Source organism: Eriocheir sinensis, chromosome 57 (assembly GCF_024679095.1).
Source record: "Eriocheir sinensis breed Jianghai 21 chromosome 57, ASM2467909v1, whole genome shotgun sequence".
In the NCBI taxonomy this organism is placed as follows: domain Eukaryota; kingdom Metazoa; phylum Arthropoda; class Malacostraca; order Decapoda; family Varunidae; genus Eriocheir; species Eriocheir sinensis.
This window is the reverse complement of record NC_066565.1, coordinates 4670837-4695230: the sequence shown is the minus strand read 5'-3', so window position 1 is coordinate 4695230 and position 24394 is coordinate 4670837. Positions and strand designations below refer to the sequence as shown.

Here is a 24394-nt window from a genome sequence, read left to right as displayed (position 1 = left end):
TACTTCTTTCCTTATTTTTACCTTATTCCCTAACCTAACCTAACCTAACCTAACAGCTACTCTCTAATACTTCTTCCCCTTATTTTTACCTTATTCCCTAACCTAACCTAACCTAACCTAACCTAACCTAACAGCTACTCTCTAATACTTCTTTCCCTTATTTTTACCTTATTCCCTAACCTAACCTAACCTAACAGCTACTCTCTAATACTTCTTTCCTAATTTTTACCTTATTCCCTAACCTAACCTAACCTAACCTAACAGCTACTCTCTAATACTTCTTTCCTTATTTTTACCTTATTCCCTAACCTAACCTAACCTAACCTAACAGCTACTCTCTAATACTTCTTTCCTTATTTTTACCTTATTCCCTAACCTAACCTAACCTAACAGCTACTCTCTAATACTTCTTTCCTTATTTTTACCTTATTCCCTAACCTAACCTAACCTAACAGCTACTCTCTAATACTTCTTTCCTTATTTTTACCTTATTCCCTAACCTAACCTAACCTAACCTAACCTAACCTAACCTAACCTAACCTAACAGCTACTCTCTAATACTTCCTCCCCTTATTTTTACCTTATTCCCTAACCTAACCTAACCTAACCTAACCTACCCTAAACTAACCTAACCTAATCTAACCTAACAGCTACTCTCTAATACTTCTTTCCTTATTTTTACCTTATTCCCTAACCTAACCTAACCTAACCTAACCTAACCTACCCTAAACTAACCTAACCTAACCTAACCTAACCTAACCTAACCTAACCTAACCTAACAGCTACTCTCTAATACTTCATCCCCTTATGTTTGCCTTGTTTCCTCAATCTCTTTCTATTTTCCTTCTTTCCTTCTACTATTATTACCACTACTACAACAACTACTACTATTACCACTACTACAACAACTACTACTATTACTACTACTACAATAATTACTTTCATATAATTTTTCCTTTATTTTTCCTTCCTTGTTTCCTCAATCTCTGTCTATCCTTCCTTCCTTTCCTTTACTTCTATCACTGTTACTACTACTACTACTACTACTACTTATTCTACTATCCTTCCCCCATTCTTAGGAGCCACAGCCATTGAGGACAAGCTGCAGGATGGGGTGCCGCAGACCATCGCAAACCTGGCCGTCGCTGGCATTAAAATCTGGGTGCTTACGGGTGACAAACAGGAAACGGCCATCAACATCGGATACTCCTGCCAGGTGGGTGCGGGTGTGGGTGGGTGGGTGGGTGTGGGGACCTGTGTGTGTGTGTGTGTTGAAGTGTGGGATTGAATAAGGACATAAAGGTGTTGGGAATTCTATATGTGAAAGGTTAAGGAAGCAAATAAAGGAGGAAAGGAAGGGTTAAGACAGCAGAGTTAGGGAGGAAGGGTTGAGGAAGCAGAACAAGGGAGGAAGGGTGAGGGAGTTCATTTGTTCTTTCCTAATCATATTGTTACGGTTAAAGTTAAGTTATAGGGACATTTTCGTCTCCCAAGAACAGCTATTTGACAAGGCTTTCATAGGAGTGGGCATTTTCAGGAGTAGTTCTATGACCCGTGTGGTCCTCTGTACCATGAACCTGAAGAAACGCTCATTAGAACCCGACTGACCCACTCTTTGACCTTTAGAAATAGCTGATGTGAGAAGCGAATGTGTCTTGTAATAATACTATAGAGTAGAGTCTCCTGAAACTATTTGATCATATTTGTCTTTAAAACTGTTAGTGTATGGACGTGTGTGTGTGTGGGTGAGAGAGAGAGAGAGAGAGAGAGAGAGAGAGAGAGAGAGAGAGAGAGAGAGACAGACAGACTGAGACATAGACAGAAACAGACAGAGACAGACAGACAGATTGAGACAGAAACAGACAGAGACAGACAGACAGATTGAGACAGATTGAGACAGAGACAGACAGAGACAGATTGAGACAGATTGAGACAGAAACAGACAGAGACAGATTGAGACAGTAACAGACAGAGACAGAAACAGACAGACAGAGACAGATTGAGACAGACAGAGAGAGAGAGAAAGAGAGACCACTTCCAACACAACCATCACCAAAACCAACTCCCTCAAGTCCATGACCCCACCACCACCACCACCACCAACCACCACCACCACCACCACCACCCCTCACCAGCACCTCCATTCCACCCTACAGCTGCTGACGGACGACATGGCGGAGGTCTTCATCATCGACGCCCAGAGTGCAGTGGAGGTGGAGGAGCAGCTGCAGCGGACCAGGGAGCAGATCCGCAACATGACCTCTTCCACACACAACCAGACCAGCCTCTCCGTCGTGACCTTCAGGTGCAGAGCAAGGGAGTGAGGGTGCAGAATAGGGGAGTAGAGGAGAGGTTAAGGGAGGAGAATGCAGGAGTTAGGGGAGGGTTAAGGGAGGAGAAAAATAAGTGATTGAAGGAGCAGGAAGCAGAAAAAGGGAGGAGTTAAAGGAGCAGGCAGCAGAAAAAGGGAGGCGTTAAGGGAGCAGGCAGCAGAAAAAGAGCGGAGAGATAAAAGAGAAGTTTCAGAATTAGTTACAAGAAGAATGATCATGAAAAGACCCTACCAAGGAAAACAGGAATGAAAAAAAGAGGAGAAATAGAGTAGTAATAGTAGTAGTAGTAGTAGTAGTGGTAGTGGTAGCAGTAGGGAAGAGTTAAGGGAGCAGGCAGCAGGATTATGGAGTAAGGGACAGGTTAAGAAAGCAGAACAAGGAAGTAAGAAAGGCAGTGGAGTAAGGAAAAGGTTAAAGGAGCAGGAAGAGAAAAAGAGAAAGGTCAAGGAAGGAGGAAGGAAAACAAGGGAAGGACTAAGGCACTCACAACAGACCCAACGGTGTCACATTGTCGTACTCAGAGCATCGTTTTTACTGGTTTCTGAGCCATTGCCAAGAAACACCTATGATTGACGATTTTAACCCCATGGATGCGGATTTCCTACAAGAAGACCTCACCAAGCTACAGGAATGGAACAAAAAGTGGCTGCTACAATTTAGTGAAGAAAACTGTGAGGTCATGCATCTTGGGAGGGGATATCCAGCACACCAATACCACATGGGAAACACTCCACTATCCACCACAGAGGCAGAGAAAGACCTGGGAGTGTATGTTACCAGGCTACCAGTGAAGGGATATCCAGCACACCAATACCACATGGGAAACACTCCACTATTCACCACAGAGGCACAGAAAGACCTGGGAGTGTATGTTACCAGGCTACCAGTGAAGGGATATCCAGCACACCAATACCACATGGGAAACATTCCACTATCTACCATAGAGGCAGAGAAAGACCTGGGAGTGTATGTTACCAGGCTACCAGTGAAGGGATATCCAGCACACCAATACCACATAGGAAACACTCCACTATCCACCACAGAGGCAGAGAAAGACCTGGGAGTGTATGTTACCAGGCTGCCAGTGAAGGGATATCCAGCACACCAATACCACATGGGAAACACTCCACTATCCACCACAGAGGCAGAGAAAGACCTGGGAGTGTATGTTACCAGGCTACCAGTGAAGGGATATCCAGCACACCAATACCACATGGGAAACACTCCACTATCCACCACAGAGGCAGAGAAAGACCTGGGAGTGTATGTGACCAGGCTACCAGTGAAGGGATATCCAGCACACCAATACCACATGGGAAACACTCCACTATCCACCACAGAGGCAGAGAAAGACCTGGGAGTGTATGTAACCAGGCTACCAGTGAAGGGATATCCAGCACACCAATACCACATGGGAAACACTCCACTATCCACCACAGAGGCAGAGAAAGACCTGGGAGTGTATGTTACCAGGCTACCAGTGAAGGGATATCCAGCACACCAATACCACATGGGAAACACTCCACTATCCACCACAGAGGCACAGAAAGACCTGGGAGCATGTCACCAGGCTACCAGTGAAGGCGAAATCCGTGCCAATCGCAGCGGACAGGTTAATGATAACTCTATATCAAACCAGTTACAGGGGTGGAAGAGACAGGTTTGGGGTGTGAATAAGCAACAATATGATCCTGAACACGACCATCTGGCAGCATTGAACAGACCTAGCTCCTCAAGATATCCACATTACAAGCACCAACCACTCAGCCTTAAGGAAATGGGTCTTTACGGATGTATTTATATGTATGTGTGTAGTGTTAAGATGCATGTTTTGACTCTTTATCCTAACCTAACCTGTCACCCTATTCAAATCACCCTAACATAACCTGTCGCCCTTTCCTGGTCACCCTAACCTAACCTGTCGCCCTTCCCAAGTCACTCTAACCTAACCTAGCCTGTCACCTCATCCTACCCACCCTAACCTAACCTGTCACCCTTTCCTGGTCACCCTAACCTAACCTGTCACCCTTTCCTGGTCACTCTACCCTAACCTGTCACCCTTCCCAAGTCACTCTACCCTAACCTAACCTGTCACCCCATCCTGTTCACTCTAACCTAACCTGTCACCCTATTCAAATCACCCTAACCTAACTTGTCACCCTTTCCTGGTCACCATAACCTAACCTGTCACCCTTCCCAAGTCACTCTAACCTAACCTAAACTGTCACCCTATTCAAGTCACTCTACCCTAACCTAACCTGTCACCCCATCCTGTTCACTCTAACCTAACCTGTCACCCTATTCAAATCACCCTAACCTAGCCTGTCACCCTTTCCTGGTCACCATAACCTAACCTGTCACCCTTCCCAAGTCACTCTAACCTAACCTAGCCTGTCACCTCATCCTACCCACCCTAACCTAACCTGTCACCCTTCCCAAGTCACTCTGACCTAACCTGTCACCCTATTCAAATCACCCTAACCTAACCTGTCACCCTTCCCAAGTCACTCTGACCTAACCTAACCTGTCACCCTATTCAAGTCACTCTACCCTAACCTAACCTGTCACCCCATCCTGTTCACTCTAACCTAACCTGTCACCTCATCCAAATCACCCTAACCTAACCTGTCACCCTTTCCTGGTCACCCTAACCTAACCTGTCACCCTATTCAAGTCACTCTACCCTAACCTAACCTGTCACCCCATCCTGTTCACTCTAACCTAACCTGTCACCCTATTCAAATCACCCTAACCTAACCTGCCACCCTTTCCTGATCACCATAACCTAACCTGTCACCCTTCCCAAGTCACTCTAACCTAACCTAGCCTGTCACCTCATCCTACCCACCCTAACCTAACCTGTCACCCTTTCCTGGTCACCCTAACCTAACCTGTCACCCTTCCCAAGTCACTAACCTAACCTGTCACCCTGTTCAAGTCACTCTACCCTAACCTAACCTGTCACCCTATTCAAATCACCCTAACCTAACCTATGACCCTTTCCTGGTCACCATAACCTAACCTGTCACCCTATTCAAGTCACTCTACCCTAACCTAGCCTGTCACCTCATCCTACCCACCCTAACCTAACCTGTCACCCTATTCAAATCACCCTAACCTAACCTGTCACCCCATCCTTGCCACCCTAACCTAACCTGTCACCCCATCCTTGCCACCCTAACCTAACCTGTCACCCCATCCTTGCCACCCTAACCTAACCTGTCACCCCATCCTGTTACGTCCCCAGTGAAGACGCGCTGGGCCCCGACATGCTGAGTGAGGCCGGGGAGGCGAACTCCGGCTATGCGCTGATCATCAACGGACACTCGCTGGTCTTCGCGCTCAACGCCAAGTATGAGCGGCTCTTCCTGGAGGTGGCATGCTACTGTGAGTATGAGGAGTGGGGTTGTGGGGTTGTGTATTATAAATTGTTTGTCTTTTTTTTTACTTTATTGTGTTTGTTGTCGCTTTGTTTGATATTTTGTGTAACTTTAACTCTGGGTCATATTATAAGACATTTCGTTGTCCAAAAACACATATCTGACAAGACTTACATGGGAGTTTTGAGCATTTCCAGAAGTAGTTTCATGACCCTGGTGGTAGTCTGACCCTTCCTCTGTACCATGAACCTAGGAAACACATATTTGACAAGGTTTTCATAGGAGTTGTGGGCATTTCCAGGGGTAGTTTTATGACCCTGGTGTTAGTGTGACCCTTCCTCTGTACCATGAACCTAAGAAACACATATTTGACAAGGTTTTCATAGGAGTTGTGGGCATTTCCAGGGGTAGTTTCATGACCCTGGTGTTAGTGTGACCCTTCCTCTGTACCATGAACCTAGGAAACACATATTTGACAAGACTTTCGTAGGAGTTGTGGGCATTTCCAGGGGTAGTTTTATGACCCTGGTGGTAGTGTGACCCTTCCTCTCTGAACCATGAAAACTTTACATGCTGACAGGGCTTTCGTAGGAGTTGTGGGCATTTCCAGGGGTAGTTTTATGACCCTGGTGGTAGTCTGACCCTTCCTCTGTACCATGAACCTAGGAAACACATATTTGACAGGGCTTTCGTAGGAGTTGTGGGCATTTCCAGGGGTAGTTTCATGACCCTGGTGGTAGTCTGACCCTTTTTCTGTACCATGAACCTAAGAAACATATATTTGACAAGGTTTTCATAGGAGTTGTGGGCATTTCCAGGGGTAGTTTTATGACCCTGGTGGTAGTGTGACCCTTCTTCTGTACCATGAACCTAGGAAACACATATTTGACAAGGCTTTCATAGGAGTTGTGGGCATTTCCAGTGGTAGTCTGACCCTTCCTCTGTACCATGAACCTAGGAAACACATATTTGACAAGGCTTTCGTAGGAGTTGTGGGCATTTCCAGTGGTAGTCTGACCCTTCCTCTGTACCATGAACCTAGGAAACACATATTTGACAAGGCTTTCATAGGAGTTGTGGGCATTTCCAGTGGTAGTCTGACCCTTCCTCTACCATAAACCTAAGAAACACATATTTGACAGGGCTTTCATAGGAGTTGTGGGCATTTCCAGGGGTAGTCTGACCCTTCTTCTGTACCATGAACCTAGGAAACACATATTTGACAGGGCTTTCATAGGAGTTGTGGGCATTTCCAGTGGTAGTCTGACCCTTCCTCTACCATAAACCTAAGAAACACATATTTGACAGGGCTTTCATAGGAGTTGTGGGCATTTCCAGGGGTAGTCTGACCCTTCCTCTGTACCATGAACCTAGGAAACACATATTTGACAGGGCTTTCATAGGAGTTGTGGGCATTTCCAGGGGTAGTCTGACCCTTCCTCTGTACCATGAACCTAGGAAACACATATTTGACAGGGCTTTCATAGGAGTTGTGGGCATTTCCAGGGGTAGTCTGACCCTTCTTCTGTACCATGAACCTAGGAAACACATATTTGACAAGGCTTTCATAGGAGTTATGGGCATTTCCAGGGGTAGTCTGACCCTTCTTCTGTACCATAAACCTAAGAAACACATATTTGACAAGGCTTTCATTGGAGTTGTGGGCATTTCCAGTGGTAGTCTGACCCTTCCTCTGTACCATGAACCTAGGAAACACATATTTGACAGGGCTTTCATAGGAGTTGTGGGCATTTCCAGTGGTAGTCTGACCCTTCCTCTGTACCATGAACCTAGGAAACACATATTTGACAGGGCTTTCATAGGAGTTGTGGGCATTTCAGTGGTAGTCTGACCTTCCTCTGTACCATGAACCTAGGAAACACATATTTGACAGGGCTTTCATAGGAGTTGTGGGCATTTCCAGTGGTAGTCTGACCCTTCCTCTGTACCATGAACCTAGGAAACACATATTTGACAAGGCTTTCATAGGAGTTGTGGGCATTTCAGGGTAGTCTGACCCTTCCTCTGTACCATGAACCTAGGAAACACATATTTGACAAGGCTTTCATAGGAGTTGTGGGCATTTCCAGTGGTAGTCTGACCCTTCCTCTGTACCATGAACCTAGGAAACACATATTTGACAGGGCTTTCATAGGAGTTGTGGGCATTTCCAGTGGTAGTCTGACCCTTCCTCTGTACCATGAACCTAGGAAACACATATTTGACAAGGCTTTCATAGGAGTTGTGGGCATTTCCAGTGGTAGTCTGACCCTTCCTCTGTACCATGAACCTAGGAAACACATATTTAACAAGGCTTTCATAGGAGTTGTGGGCATTTCCAGGGGTAGTTTTATGACCCTTCTCTGATTCTCTTCTGTCCTTCCTTTTATCCTTCCTGTTATCCTTTTCTATGATTCTCTTTTATCTTTCCTTTTATATTTTTTATCCCTATGATTTTCTATGTCTTTCTGTGTTTGCCATTATGTCTATGTATTTATTTATTTGTATATATATTTATGTCTATTTTTCTGTCTTATGTCTTTCTCTGTCTCTTATGTTTATGTCTCTTATGTCTTTGTTTGTCTCTGTTATGTTTATCTCTCTATCTTTGTCTCTGTCTCTATGTCTTGATGTCCCCCAGGCAAGGCCGTCATCTGCTGCCGGGTGACGCCGCTGCAGAAGGCGATGGTGGTGGACCTGGTGAAGCGCTACAAGAAGGCCGTCACGCTGGCGGTGGGCGACGGCGCCAACGACGTCTCCATGATCAAGAGTGAGTGTGTGGGAGGGGCGGGCTGGGAGGGAGTGTTTGATTATTTATTCTTTTTTTTATTAATGGCAGCAGCTCAAGGGCCATGGATTGAGGGTTTTCTACAGCAACAGCAGCAGCACAGGGACACATGTTTGGTGTTGGTGTACGCCATCCTGCCCCGGTAAATGACTGGTTGAAGGTGCTAACCCAAGGTTGCCCTGCACATATTCTAAATGTTTTGGCTCATGATTTGGAAATTGGTAACATAGAAGAACATGTAGTTCACGTTGTAAAATACTTTTGAAACCATCACTGCCTGCCTCAGCAAGATACCGTCACAAAGGTGGTCAACGTCTTGTTCTGCCCCGGGACACGGGACGGACCAGGTGTGGCTGACTGAAGGTGTATATCTGTATCAGCTCAGGAAAATTTGTGAAGTTGTCAGGGAAAACATTGATATCAAAGTTAGTTTTTCTTTGTTTATTTTTCCATTCTGTATTATTGTCCCACAGTAAGATCAAGATTTAAATCATTGAAATAAATAAAAAAATCAAATATTGTAAATCTTGATTTAAATCAATGATTTAAAAAAAAAATAATTTGATTTAAATCTTGATTTAAATCAACTTTATTTAAATCAAACAGCCCTGCAGCACATTACATTACCTCTCTTTTCCACCCTGTTCTTATACTCATATCTTGCCTGTCTTCCTTTCCTTTCCTTTCCTAACGCAACCCTTCCTCTGTTTTCTGTCGTCTGTCTATTGTCTTTTTTCCCTCATGTCCTGTTCCCTCTCTTGCCGTTTGTCCTTTATCTTATTCAGCGTTTCCTCCCCCCACAGCTGCCCACATCGGCGTCGGCATCTCAGGGCAGGAGGGTCTTCAGGCCGTGTTGGCGTCGGACTACTCGGTGGCACAGTTCAAGTTCCTGGAGCGCCTGTTGCTGGTGCACGGCCGCTGGTCCTACTACCGCATGTGCAAGTTCCTGCGATACTTTTTCTACAAGAACTTCGCCTTCACGCTCTGCCACTTCTGGTTTGCGTTCTTCGTGGCGTTCTCGGCCCAGGTGCGTGAGATGGCGGCGTGATAGTTAGTGTAGCCTTAAGTCTTTATTTAGTAGTATTTTTTATACCTTTTGCCCTCTCCCTCCTCTCCACCCTTTTTCTATTTCCTCTTCTATGGAGAGAGCCTGGCTTCGATTCCCGGGTGGAGTGGAAAAATTTGGGCAGCTTTTCCGATACCCTACACTCCTGTCCACCCAGCCGTGAATGGGTACCAGGTATTAATTGGGGGTTGTGTCCCGTCTCCTGGGGTCTTTTCCCTTCTCCTATAATTCCTTCCCCTTCTGTCTCTCTCCGGCATATGACCACAGATGTTGCGCCGACTAAACCAAACTTTCCAACTTTCCTCTTCTATGACGGGTTGAATTTATCTCTGGTTTTTACTGTCTGTCTTCAACTATATTTCTTATATTAGTTTATATAGACTGAAGTGTTTTGTCCATTATTTTTTTTTTTCCTGTTGTCCCCCACTCCTCACCCCACTTTTTTTTTTCTGTTTTTATACAGTAGAGGAGGGAGTCATGGGCAAAAAAAAACCATCATGTGGTCGGATTCGCTATTTATATCTATTCGTGCGCATCTTTTATTTTTCCCAACCACCCCAAGCTTCTATACTTCCCTCCCCTTCTGTCTCTCTCCGGCATATGACCACAGATGTTGCGCCGACTAAACGAAACTTTCCAAAACTTTCCCAACCACATCTGCTCAGCGAGGGAACTCTGCACGGATCAATACCATTTTTCTGTTTTCCCCTGATGCCCTTCCATGGATCTCAGTAATAATCATAACACTACCTGGACTCAAGGTGTTCAGACCGGAAAATGACGCGATAGTTTTTGTAGTTGGTCAGCAAACTAACAAACATCTTATCTCTGTATTTTCTTTATTTTTATTTTCCCTCTTTCTCCACAAACCTAAGCATATTTTCCTGCATTTTCACTTTAACTTTTTGTCCTACTCCAGAATTACTTTGCAGTGATAGTGTTTGGCGTTGCTGTACAAACTAACAAACATACTATCCTAGTTCTTTATTTTTTTTTATTTTCCTTCTTTATCCACAAACCTAAGCATATTTTCCTCATTTTTTTGTCCTCCTCCAGAATTACTTTGCATCGATAGTTTTTTGGTGTTGGCATACAAACTAACAAACACATCCTACCTCATTTTATTTTTCTTCATTTTTCTTTTCCCTTTTTTTTCCTCGAATCTAAGCATTTTCCTCTCATTTTTTTGTCCTACTACAGAATTACTTTGCATCGATAGTTTTTTGGCATTGCTGTACAAACTAACAAACACATCCTACCTCATTTTTATTTTTTTCCTTGATTTTACGATTTTCCACAAACTATTTATTGATAACTCTCACACACACACACACACACACACACACACACACAGTTTCCTTCCACACACAAGTCCGCCATTCACTTCCATCACCACCTCCTCCCTTTCGTGTGATGTTCCGTAGCGTAGTCAACCCCTCCAGTTCCTCCTCCTCCATCCGTGTCCGTCTGTCTCTTAGTTTCCTTCCACACACAAGTCCGCCATTCACTTCCATCACCACCTCCTCCCTTTCGTGTGATGTTCCGTAGCGTAGTCAACCCCTCCAGTTCCTCCTCCTCCATCCGTGTCCGTCTGTCTCTTAGTTTCCTTCCACACAAGTCCGCCATTCACTTCCATCACCACCTCCTCCCTTTCGTGTGATGTTCCGTAGCGTAGTCAACCCCTCCAGTTCCTCCTCTCCATCCGTGTCCGTCTGTCTCCCTTCCAGACCGTGTACGACCCGTTCTTTATCTCCACGTACAATCTGTTTTACACATCCCTCCCGGTGCTGTGTCTCGGGATAATGGACCAGGATGTTGATGACTATTACAGCCGGCGCTTCCCTAAACTCTATACCCCGGGCCACCGCAACCTCCTCTTTAACAAACGCGTGTTCATGTGGAGTGCCGTCCATGGCGCGGTCACGTCCTTCCTCATACTTTTTGTCCCCTATGGTGAGTCGCCTGGAGTCGCCGCCGCCGCTGCTGCTGCCTCGCCCAGTCACCCAGCGGCAGTAGTGACTCACACCTATCTTGCCGCCACGTTGCCACCGCTCCGACACAGTGTTGTTGTGCCACTGTATTTGCACCTGTGTGGCACTCTCACTCTCACTGACGTACCTACTCACACACACACACACACACACATACACACACACACACACATACACACACAGGCAGAGGCGTTTTGATACACATTAACTTTACGTACATGTGTGAGCGTGAGTGTGTGTGTGTGTGTGTGTGTGTGTGTGTGTGTGTGCAAAGTAGCAAACACATCCTACTTCCTTACTTTCTTTACTTACTCACTTCCTATTTCTCTTTCTCTTCCTCTTGGGGGCTTCGTGGTGCAGTGGTTAGCACACTCTGCTCACAACCGAGAGAGCCCGGGTTCGATTCCCAGGCGGAGTGGAAAAATTTGGGCGGCTTTTCCGATACCCTACGCCCCTGTCCACCCAGCAGTGAATGTGTACCAGGTATTAATTGGGGGTTGTGTCCCGTCTCCTGGGGTCTGTTCCCTTCTCCTGTAATTCCTTCCCCTTCTGTCTCTCTCCGCCATATGACCACAGATGTTGCGCCGACTAAACCAAACTTTCCAACTTTCAAACTTTCTCTTCTTCATCTAGTGTTTATCTTTCTCCATGAACCTCAGCATCTTCTTTTCCTTTCATTTCTCTCCCTTCTACAGACGTACATTGCATCTATCGTACCTCAATTTTCTTTTCTTTTTCTTCTCTTCTTTTTTTTTACGTATTTCCATATCATTGGCGGACAAACTAACATACACGGCCTATCTCCTTTTTTTCTTTCTTTTTTTATTCCTTATGATGTGACACTGGCGTACATATGTGTGTGTGTGTGTGTGTGTGTGTGTGTGTGTCCCATCACGGCACACGCCCACCGAAAGCACACACTTGTAATAAGCCGCCAACACAACTCTGCGACACGGGTACAATGTTGGTGTTTACGTGTGGTGTGCATGACGGTTGATCCGATCTCGTAGCGACATCGGTAATTACAACCTCGGTGCACATCGGACGCAGCGTCGCCACTAAATTGCAGTGTTGCCAAGGCGATGTTTGATGCATTTTTATCGTGTACAAACTAATGATTTTTAATGTGTGTTGTTGTTGTTGTTGTTTTATTTGTGTTTTTTTAATGATGTGTATAGTTTTATTGATACCACCACCACACTGTGTATACACCACCACCATCACCACCACCACCACCACCACCACCACCACCATCACCACCACCACCACCACCACCATCACCACCACCATCACTACCACCACCATCACCACCACCACCACCACCACTGCTGTTGTTTTTTCCAATTTTCTTTTTCTTCTTTCTCCTTTTTTCTTTTCTTTCCTTCTTTCTGTTTTTTAATTTTTCTGTCTTCTTTTTTTCTTTTCTCTCCTTTCTCTTTCTCTCCATTTCCTCCTCCTCCTCCTTTCCTTTCCCCTCCTTTCTCTTTCTCTCCATTTCCTCCTCCTCCTCCTCCTTTCCTTTTCTCTCCTTTCTCTTTCTCTCCATTTCCTCCTCCTCCTCCTCCTTTCTTTTTCTCTCCTTTCTCTTTCTCTCCATTTCCTCCTCCTCCTCCTCCTTTCTTTTCCTCTCCTTTCCTTTTCTCTCCTTTCTCTTTCTCTCCATTTCCTCCTCCTCTTCCTTTCTTTTCCTCTCCGGCACATGACCACAGATGTTGCGCCGACTAAACGAAACTTTCCAACTTTCTTTCTTGTCTTGTCTTTTGTCCTTCCCTTTTCTCTCCTTTCTCTTTCCATTTCCTCCTCTTCTTCACCACCACCACCACACGTAGAGAGCCTCACCCCTCACCCCTCACCCGTCACCCCACACCCGTCACCCCAACACACCACCGTCACCCGTGTTTCTCCGTTTCTCTCCCCCCCCCAGACGCTTTTCGACCCCATGTTTATCTCAGTCTATAACCTGTTCTACACCTCAATGCCCGTCCTGGCGCTGGGCATCTTCGAGCAAGACGTCAGCGACAGGTGCAGTATAAAGTTCCCCAAGCTCTACACGCCCGGGCTCAAGAACGCTCTCTTTAATAAGCGCGAGTTCTTCCGCTCGGCCGTCCAAGGGTTCGTCACTTCTTGCGTGTTGTTCTTCATTCCCTTCGGTGAGTATGGGGTCATGGGGGGTGGAGGGGAGGGGAGGGGGAGTAGGGAGTAAGGGAGAGAGTTTAATGTGGGTATTTACCTAGTTTTGTGTGTGTGTGTGTGTGTGTGTGTGTGTGTGTGTGTGTGTTAGATTTGTATTGTTACGAGAAGGGAGTTTTGGAGGACCTATATCAGAGAGAGAGAGAGAGAGAGAGAGAGAACAAGAAATAATAGAAATGAAAATGCAAGAATTAAGAAAGTGGAGTTAGAGAAAATATGATAAAGATAAAAACAAGCAAAAATTAAGAGTTAGAAGTGTACTGTAAAAGAGAGAGAGAGAGAGAGAGAGAGAGAGAGAGAGAGAGAGAGAGAGAGAGCACAATGTAACATATACCAACACTTCATCTCAGGTAAGGAACCGAGAAAGATAATATTAATAAAAGGGAAAACACACCTTAACTAACGACTTGACGGAAGCGGTACATGTAAGTTACGAGGCACCACCACACCACCACAACCACCACCACAACCACCACCACCAGCACATGCAATCCATCCACTTGTGTGTGTGTGTGTGTGTGTGTGTGTGGCTGTCAACATCACAAGACACATATCCGCCAATTGGTGTTGCATTGCTGTTTATACGATGCAAGCCGTCATGTTATTAATCCTTGATGTGAGTGTTTTGCATTTTGTCGTCGTGGAAAGTTGATGTCCTGGTTGTTGTTTATATGTCGGTGTTGCATTGATATTAAACTCTGTACCAGTCCAGCGATGCCAAATTATATCGTACTCAGCGCATTGCATTTTCGCAGTTTCTGTTCGATGACGAAAACCATCAGTATTTACTTGTTTTAACCTGGTAGCAGCGAGGATCGTGTTTCTTAATGGTCCCTCTACGCAAAAAAAATGACAAAAAATCATCACTCACACAAACCATTTCATAATATATATCAAAGCATTTGTGATCAGTTTATGCATCATCTATTTTGGGGGGTTTATATCATGGCACAAATTTGCCCCGTCACTGCTACACGGTAAAGCCACAAATTTGGCCCGTCGCTGCTACACGGTAAAGCCACAAATTTGGCCCGTCGCTGCTGCACGGTAAAGCCACAAATTTGGCCCGTCGCTGCTTCACGGTAAAGCCACAAATTTGGCCCGTCGCTGCTACACGGTAAAGCCACAAATTTGGCCCGTCGCTGCTACACGGTAAAGCCACAAATTTGGCCCGTCGCTGCTACACGGTTAATGATGACTTTAATTTTCTACCGTTGTGTGTGTGGTTATGACATTCTTGGCGCCTAAAAACAGTAAATACAATGTTCAGAGTACGGCAGTTTGGCAACGCTGGGTACCACTCTCTCACACTTGTTGCGAATGTGTGTACTGAAAAATATTACATGATCCAAGTTCACCCTTCACTTAAACTTGATGTCACAATTGTTATTTATATCTAACTTGACTTTGCATTGATATTAAACTCAGTACCATCTTTCACACTTGTTACGAATGTGTTACTGAAATAATTATAAGATTCGAGTTTATCCTTCACGAAAACTTGATGTATATTTAAATCTTAACTTTGCCTTGATATTAAACTCAGTAGTACCAACTTTCACACTTGTTACGAATGTGTTACTGAAATAATTATAAGACTCGAGTTTACCCTACACGAAAACTTGATGTATATTTAAATCTTGACTTTGCATTGATATTAAACTCAGTACCATATTTCACACTTGTTACGAATGTGTTACGGAAATAATTATAAGATTCGAGTTTACCCTTCACGAAAACTTGATGTATATATAAATCTTGACTTTGCATTGATATTAAACTCAGTACTAACTCTCACACTTGTTACGAATGTGTTACGGAAATAATTATAAGATTTGAGTTTATCCTCCACGAAAACTTGATGTATATTTAAATCTTGACTTTGCCTTGATATTAAACTCAGTACCAACTCTCACACTTGTTACGAATGTGTTACGGGAATAATTATAAGACTCGAGTTTATCCTCCACGAACACTTGATGTACATATATTTATCTTGAATTTCCATTGATATAGACCTCAGTTATATGATTCAAGTTTATACTATAATCTATTTGATATAAAGTGCATAGGTATATTTTTTCTGATACATAAAAATCTCTCTCAGAAACCGTAACAACACCAAGGTTTCCGCTGTACACTCTCTCAGATTCTATGCATATTCTTCACTCTCGGAAACCATCGCATTGGAAAAGTTCCTGTTCTATACACACTCAACTAATATTCCTGCCATAACAACATCATTACAACATTGATAAGAGTAATTTTTTTTTTATCTGCTAGGGAATTACACGGCACACACACACACACACACACACACACACACACACACACACACACATGGACGCACGCACTAATGTTGTCTTCCTTTCCTCCTGTCTTTTCTACCTCTTCCTTATACTCTTAACCTCCTCCTCTTCCTCCTCCTCCTCCTCCTCCTCCTCCTCCTCCTCCTCCTCCTCTCCTTTCCCTACCTTCCATCCCTAACCTTCTCCTCCTCCTCCTTCTCTTCTTTTCACCCCTAACCTCCTCTTTCTCCCCTTCCTCCTCCTCCTCCTCCTCCTCTCCTCTTCTTCCTCATTCTCCTCCTCTTCTTCTTTACTCCCATAACCTTTTCCTCCTCCTCCTTCTCACCCTTTCACCCCAACCTCCTCCTCCTCCTCCCCCCCACACCGTCACAGGGGCCTACTACAATGCCATGGACACGGAGGGCCGCAGCATGGCCGACCAGCAGACCTTCGGGAGCGTGGTCGCCACCATACTCGTCATCGTCGTCACTATGCAGGTACAGAATGGGGAGGACAGGAGGCAGTAAGTAATAGTAGTAGTAGTAGTGGTGGTAGTAGTAGTAGTAGTAGTAGTAGTAGCAGCATAGCTGGGCACGATAACAGAAAACCTTATTCCTGACAACCGATAACTGATAATGAAAAACCTTATCGGTGATAACCGATATTCGTTAACTGGAAACACAAATATAGGCGATAACCGATAACTGATACCCGATATAAATCCACAATTCCGATACTAGCTAGCGATAAGGCCAATAGGCGAAAACGATACTATATTGATATTTTAAATAAAAACAGATGAATTCAAATTTTCATTATCTGTAGTTTAGAAAACTTACAAAACCTGAAAACCACACACTGACACATAGCCTACATATGGACGGTAATACTAGAAACGCCTGAACCAGTGTTGTGTTATTTGGCGTCCCCACCGTCAAAAGCTGGCGCTTTTGTTTACAAACACTGGTCTCTCATGAACTGGCCCATCACTACTTATTAAGTTATTCTTACTTATCACCATTAACAGTTTAACAGTCACTTCAGTAAAGAAGCACTGAAGCACTGGGAACCGGAACACTGGCACTCACTCCGTCACTCGAGACCCAGCTGAGAGGCCACGCGCCACGCTGCCACGTGTTAACACAAGCCGTTGGTCTCTGTTTGCGTTCTTTACAATGGGATCACAAATTTCAGGCAGTAAGTCGCGGATGGCCGATAACCCGATTTTGTTATCAGCGATAAAGTATTGCGATAACTTATCGTGATAACGCCCAGCTTGGCGACACAGTTCAAATGTCTGATACAATGGTTCTTCCAAGTCTCCAGCTTGCAATTTTGTTTTTAACAACTCATACTTTCTCTCTACAAGTTTATGCTCCGCCGGATATGTTCCTGCCTCTACTAGGCACATATCAGTGCTCGTATTGTGTCTCACCCCTAATAAACTTCTAACTGACTTGTTATACTGTATTGAGCCTTCAGTCTTTTGGGTTGTAAGTAAACCATGTTTCAGTGCTGTAAAGCAAAGCCCCGCTCATGGCTGCACTAAACACCTGGCTCCTATAGGTGAAAAGCATCTCTGTGTTCGAAGCACAAAAGATCATGAACTTGTTCACTGTTGCCTCATTTGGAGTTTCATGGAGCTTCATCGCTGTGTTTGTTTTCCCGTCATCAGTAAACCAGGCACCTAAAGACATGTACGTGTTTGTGTAGGAGATGATAAGATCGCCACCATCATCACTCTCTCACGCATCACCACCATCATCTTGCGTCACACTCACCCGTCCTCCCCTTCAACAGATTTGCCTTGACACTTCGTACTGGACGCTGTTTAACCACATCACCATCTGGGGCTCCCTCATCTTCTACCTCCTCCTGCAGTACGCCTACAACTACCTGCTGAAGGGGGAGTACGTGGGGGCCCTCGCCAAGGTACGTAGGGAGAGAGAGAGAGAGAGAGAGAGAGAGAGAGAGAGAGAGAGAGAGGGATGAGGTGCAGATTAAGAAATAGAAAAAATATATAGACGGGATAAGGAAAGTGTGTGTGTGTGTGTGTGTGTGTGTGTGTGTGTGTGTGTGTGTGTGTGTGTGTGTGTATGAGAGAGAGAGAGAGAGAGAGAGAAAGGTGCAGATTAAGAAATAGAAAAAAAATATAGAAGAGAAAAGGAAAGTCTTGTGTGCGTGTGTTGGCATGAGAGAGAGAGAAGTTCAGATTTCAGAAGAGAATAAAATAGGAGAGAAAATGAAATAGAGAGAGATATTCAGATTAAGGAATGTAGAAGAGGGAATGCAAGAGAGAGAGAGAGAGATTAGGGTGCAGGGAGGGTTAGCTCATTCTTTACACTTCGGCATTTCCGTCCAAACACATTTAGGTTAGTATTATAAGACTCCTTCGCTTCTCACGTCAACTATTTCTAAAGGTCAAAGAGGGGGTCACTCGGTTTCTATTGAGTGTTTCCTTTGGTTCACGGTACAGAAGAAGGGTAACTGACTAACACCAGGGTCATAAACTACTCCTGGAAATGCATAAGGGTAACTGACTAACACCAGGGTCACAAACTACTCCTGGAAATGCATAAGGGTAACTGACTAACACCAGGGTCATAAACTACTCCTGGAAATGCATACAACTCCTACGAAAGCCTTGGGCGACGGAATGTCTTATGATACGACCCTTAGTCCCCCTGGGTCAGTACGGCTGGTGTTGTCCACTACACGAGACTGGTGACATGTGGCAACCGGTAGGTCACTCCCAGGGCAGTGTTGCCAGATTCTCGTGTGCTTAGAACATTGCGTAATCATTTTCAGGCCCTAAACCTGTCGAACAAGAACCAATAACGATACAAAATTAAAGTTCGCGTTATTAGTGTTAAGTATCGATGCTCCTCTGGCACTATAGTGAAACCAAATTGTCGAGTCCGTTTTGGCGTTGGCTTCCATGGGTCCATTTCTCCCCTCTGTTCTGCCACACAGTCCCAATACCCATTTTTTCCTCTCATATGTCACCTATAGCTTATATATGAGAGGAAGGGATGGGTGTTGGGACTGTGTGGCAGAGCAGAGGGGAGGAAATGACCCGTGGGAGCCTACGCCAGACCGGCCTCGACATATTTGGAAGACTATAGTTATGTGTAAACGGACGGAAAATTCGATATATACTAAGATAAGCTGGTACAGTACCTGACATCGTTGCTCCCAGGTCAGTTGTCACCAGGAGCGTCAGGTTTAGATGCCAACCGTCACAAATGGGCTTATCTTGTAGCCAAAAATACCCGGTAGCAATAATTTTTGAGTGGGGAAAAAATACTAGCGATTGCATGGGTGTGAGAGAAGCACGCTGATGGTCACCCCAGGCTGTTTTGCTGCCCTCGTAATTATCCCTTATTTAGCTGTTTCTCGGCCATTCACAGCGTCAAGTTAGCCGCAACGGATGGATAGAGTAGAATAGTATAGAATAAAAACTAAATCAAACTAAAAAAAAAGAAAGAAGCCAGCTGAAAAAAAGAAATACTAAATAAATAAAAAATTGAAGAAAAAAAAATCTTAGAGAGAGAGAGAGAGAGAGAACAACGAAAATTAAAGGGGAAAAAAAAGAAAACTTAGAAAATTAATGAGAGAGAGAGAGAGAGAGAGAGAGAGAGAGAGAGAGAGAGAGAGAGAGAGAGAGAGAGAGAGAGAGAGAGAGAACAACGAAAATTAAAGGGGAAAAAAAGAAAACTAAGAAAATTAATGAGAGAGAGAGAGAGAGAGAGAGAGAGAGAGAGAGAGAGACTAAGAAAATTAATGAGAGAGAGAGAGAATTAAAGGAAAAAAGAAAACTAAGAAAATTAATGAGAGAGAGAGAGAGAGAGAACAACGAAAATTAAAGGGGAAAAAAAGAAAACTAAGAAAATTAATGAGAGAGAGAGAGAGAGAGAGAGAGAGAGAGAGAGAGAGAGAGAGAGAGAGAGAGAGAGAGAGAGAGAGAGAGAGAGAGAGAGAGAGAGAGAGAGAGAGAGAGAGAGAGAGAGAACAACAAAAATTAAAGGGGAAAAAAAGAAAACTAAGAAAATTAAATAGAGAGAGAGAGAGAGAGAGAGAGAGAGAGAGAGAGAGAGAGAGAGTGAACGACGAAAATTAAAGGGGAAAAAAGAAAACTAAGAAAATTAATGAGAGAGAGAGAGAGAGAGAGAGAGAGAGAGAGAGAGAGAGAGAGAGAGAGAGAGAACAACAAAAATTAAAGGGGAAAAAAAGAAAACTAAGAAAATTAAAGAGAGAGAGAGAGAGATCAGACTAAAGAACATAATGTGAGGAGACTTTTTTTTCTTATTTCTCTCCTCTCCTCTTTTTTCTCTCCTTTCCTCTCCACTTCCCTTCTTTTTTTTCTTTTTCCTCTTCTCTTCTCTCCTCTCCTCATTTCTCTCCTTTCCTTTCCATTTCTCTCCTCTTCTCTTTTTTCTCTTCTTTTCTCTCCTCATTTTTCTCTCCTTTCCTTTCCATTTCTCTCCTCTCCTCTTCTCTCCTCTCCTCTCCTTTCCTTTCCTCTCCTCTCCTCTCCTCTTCTCTCCTTTCCTTTCCATTTCTCTCCTCTTCTCTCCTCTCCTCTCCTCTCCTCTCCTCCTCCTCTCTCCCACACACAAGCAGTAGAAGACCCCATACTTTCCTTCCCTACCCTTCCCACCCTCATCACCATACTCACCATCCCCCACACACCCCTCACCACACTCACCACCATCATCACCCCCACACAGGCGATGGGTGAGCCGATGTTCTACTTCACCACCCTCCTCACCATCGTCATCCTCATGCTGCCGGTGATGGCCTGGCGGTTCTACTGGGTGGACGTCCATCCCACGCTCTCGGACAAGGTGCGGTTCAAGCAGAGGCACGACGCGAAGTTGGCGAGCCAGCGCACCGAACACAGGATCGCGCGCACGCCCTCCGCCCGCAGGTATGGGGTTGTGTGTGTGTGTGTGTGTGTGTGTGTGTGTGTGTTTGTATCATGTTTTGTTTTTATTTATACTTTTGTGTGTGTGTGTGTGTGTGTGTGTGTGTGTGTTTGTATCATTTTTTGTTTTTATTTATACTTTTTACAACTATGGAGAAAGGTTGCAGAAGTGTGTGTGTGTGTGAGTTGTTTTATTTTTTTTTATAATTATTACTTTTTTTTTCCCAATAGAAGAGGAGGTCGAAGGGAAAAAATAAGAAAAACAGTGGGAAAAGAGTTCCAGAAGTGTGTGTGTGGGTATGAGAGAGAGAATTATCATTACTATTACTGTCATTATTATTATTATTATCTTTATTATCATTATTATTATTATTATTATTACAGGGGCTCCTCGGGTCACGATGGCCTCATCCTACAACGTTTTGAGGTCACGAAGCAATCCTCATAAATTATTGAGAAATCGTTGTTTCCACTGACATTTGTGTTGTAATTACGAACTTCACGCTTGAACTAGTTCACGACTGCGGCGAAAAAATATGTCTTCGTGGCGCTTGACCAAGGAAGAAGACAAGGCCTTTCACGCTATACACAATTTTGGTTTGTTGTGCTTCTCTCTCTTTGGTTTGTGTTCTTTTTTCATTGACTTCAGGCTCCACTGTGTCTCCCAAGCGTAAGGCAGACTCATCTGTTGGCAGTGCCTCTAAGAAAAGGAAAGCCATCACAACGGAAGTGAAATTAGACACTGTAAAACACTTGGAAGGGAAAAACAGCGCCAAACATTGGTTGTGTGCTGGAATTCAGCCGTTCAACGGTTGCAACAACTATCAAGGATAAAGATGCATCCTTGATCATGTGAAGGGATCTGCTCCTTTGTTTTTTGTTTTATTATTTTATGTTTATGGCCTTGAAGTGTTTTTCATACAAATATTTACTGACTAATTATGACTTTATTACTGCGTTGCCACAGGTGACTGATTTAGGTGTTTACGGCGCCTTGACTTGAGGGTTGGGGCGGACGGTTCCTTCTGATAAAGGCCGAGTTTTGACTTGCATACAAAATTGAGTCATGACGCGTCGCAGAAAAGGAATTTCGTCGTAATTCGAGGACCCCGGCAGTATTATTACGTACAACATTTAATAACCCTGATGTGTGTCTTCCAGTGTTGTTGGAAAGCTGTGGATAAAAAAATTAATCCCTCCATCCACTCACACGTCAGTCAATCAATGAAAATCCCACAACTGAAACACAATAAATGATAACCAACACAAAATTCAGACACAAAATAAAACATGATGCGACAAAACACAATCACAATAAAAACAAACAAAAAAAATCATTCCACTTGAGAAACAAAACAAAACACACACAAAAAAATAAGCCACACAAAATTGAGCCTCACACACAAACACAACAAAACACAATCACAATAAAAACAAACAAAAAAATCATTCCACTAGAGAGAAAAAAAAATAAATAAATAAATAAAGCACACAAAATTCAGCCTCACACACAAACACAACAAAACGCACTCACTCACAGACAAACAAACATAATTACGTCAATACATCAATTAACAGAAAATTAATATCATTCCACCAGAGAAAAAAAATGGACCCACAAAAAAAAAAAATCGATAAAATTAAAACACACACAAAAAACATTATAAAACACAACCACAGACAAACAAACGCAGTGAGACGAATGAATATTTTGCCACACGAACAAACATAACAAGACAAACAAATACAAACAGGAAAACAAAACCCAATCACAGCCGAATAAAAATAACCACTCCGTCTCTTCGGCAGGTCCCGTCGGTCCATCCGGTCAGGCTACGCGTTCGCCCACCAGGAAGGCTTCGGTCGGCTCATCACCAGCGGGAAGATCATGCGCCCGAGGAACCCCAGGCAAGGCGCGCTGTCCAACGGCCGCGCCAACAACCCCCGCTCGGACCAGGGTCGCGTCCCCATCGTGGCTCCGGCGCCCTCTACCGTCGAGGTGTGAGGTGCGGCGGAGGTGCTACGCTGGTGATTTGTTGTTGATCGTAAAGGGTAATGGTGCGCCGATGGTGAGGAACAAACGGAAGAACAGGTGCTTACGTATAGGGGTTTGTGTGTGTGTGTGTGTGTGTGTGTGTCACTAACGCGTGTATGGTGTGTGTGTGTGTGTGTTACGTATATACATATGCAGACTAGAAACACTGATTACCGCCATGTGTGTGTGTGTGTGTGTGTGTGTGTGTGCGTCTCTCTAAGCAACGTTCGTGTGCGTATAATCCACGGCAGTTGCGACGTAACGTTAACAAAAAGGTGAAGGCTGTGTGTTGCTATTGTGTTGTTGGGGAGTGTTCTTGTCGTCCTGGATAGTGTCTAAGCCTTGAAGCCGCACTAGAGCGACGCAACACTCGGAACACAGCGACGGCGGCAGAGCAAACACACAGACTCTACGCACGCCGCCTTGTGCTGCTGTGCTTGTGTTGCGTCGGCGGGAGTGAAGTGTCAACTGTTGAGGGAGTGTTTCCGTTGGTCTCAGTGTGAAAGAAAAGAAAAAAATGGATTCTCTGAGTTGAAAAATAAAGGAAGAAGTGTACAGTGGATTTAAAGAAGAGGAAATAAAGGAAAAAAAGGAACAAGTCTACAGTGGATGTGGGTGAAGAAGAGAAAGAGAGGAATAGAGAAAGAAAGTAAATGTGTACAGAAGATATTAAGGAAAAGAGGAAATAAAGAAGAAAGATGGATGATGAAGAAGAAAGGGAAAAAGAAAAATGGTGAATAGAGAAGAGAAAGAAAGAAAGAAAATGTACAGAGAATATTAAGGAAAAGAGGAAATAAAGAAGAAAATGGATGATGAAGAAAAGGAAAAAGAAAATGGGAAAGAAGGAAAATGTATAGAGAATATTAAGGAAAAGAGGAAATAAAGAAGAAAAGGAAAAAGAAAATGGGAAAATAAGAAAATGTATAGAGAATATTAAGGAAAAGATGAAATAAAGAAGAAAATAGTTAATGAAGAAAAGGAAAAAGAAAATGGGAAAGAAGGAAAATGTACAGAGAATATTAAGGAAAAGAGGAAATAAAGAAGAAAAGGAAAAAGAAAATGGGAAAGAAAGAAAATGTACGGAGAATATTAAGGAAAAAATGAAATAAAGAAGAAAATGGATGATGAAGAAAAGGAAAAAGAAAATTGAAAAAAAGAAAATGTACAGAGAATATTAAGGAAAAGAGGGAATAAAGAAGAAAAGGAAAAAGAAAATGGGAAAAAAAGAAAATGTATAGAGAATATTGAGGAAAAGATGAAATAAAGAAGAAAATGGTTAATGAAGAAAAGGAAAAAGAAAATGGGAAAGAAGGAAAATGTACAGAGAATATTAAGGAAAAGAGGGAATAAAGAAGAAAAGGAAAAAGAAAATGGGAAAAAAGGAAAATGTACAGAG

At 43.7% G+C, this 24394-nt stretch overlaps 1 protein-coding gene and 1 long non-coding RNA gene across 17 annotated transcripts in view; one reads left to right on the top strand and one right to left on the bottom strand.

Moving 5' to 3' along the window:
* LOC126984664 (phospholipid-transporting ATPase ID-like) overlaps positions 1 to 24118 on the top strand; it is a 199204-nt gene extending 175086 nt beyond the window's left edge. For all 7 annotated transcript variants that reach the window (XM_050838545.1, XM_050838548.1, XM_050838546.1 and 4 more), the window contains 10 exons: positions 1080 to 1216; positions 2157 to 2305; positions 5581 to 5720; positions 8355 to 8483; positions 9305 to 9528; positions 13483 to 13708; positions 16430 to 16533; positions 17837 to 17968; positions 20767 to 20966; positions 22773 to 24118. In XM_050838545.1, coding sequence (XP_050694502.1) covers positions 1080 to 1216; positions 2157 to 2305; positions 5581 to 5720; positions 8355 to 8483; positions 9305 to 9528; positions 13483 to 13708; positions 16430 to 16533; positions 17837 to 17968; positions 20767 to 20966; positions 22773 to 22968 — 1637 coding nt within the window. In that variant the 3' untranslated portion in view covers positions 22969 to 24118. The remainder of the gene's footprint in view (positions 1 to 1079; positions 1217 to 2156; positions 2306 to 5580; positions 5721 to 8354; positions 8484 to 9304; positions 9529 to 13482; positions 13709 to 16429; positions 16534 to 17836; positions 17969 to 20766; positions 20967 to 22772) is intronic.
* On the bottom strand, positions 2322 to 5608 carry LOC126984672 (uncharacterized). Of its 10 annotated transcripts, XR_007737364.1 has the most exons (6): positions 5457 to 5561; positions 4959 to 5027; positions 4789 to 4820; positions 4688 to 4756; positions 3292 to 4352; positions 2322 to 3093 (listed from the first exon to the last, which is right to left on the bottom strand). It is a non-coding gene; the product is annotated as an uncharacterized LOC126984672 (long non-coding RNA). The 10 variants fall into 10 exon arrangements; XR_007737357.1 differs by adding an exon at positions 5124 to 5192 and having other exon boundaries at positions 4688 to 4990; positions 5292 to 5588; XR_007737360.1 differs by adding an exon at positions 5124 to 5192 and having other exon boundaries at positions 4688 to 4990; positions 5425 to 5588.
* Positions 24119 to 24394: the final 276 nt, after the last annotated feature.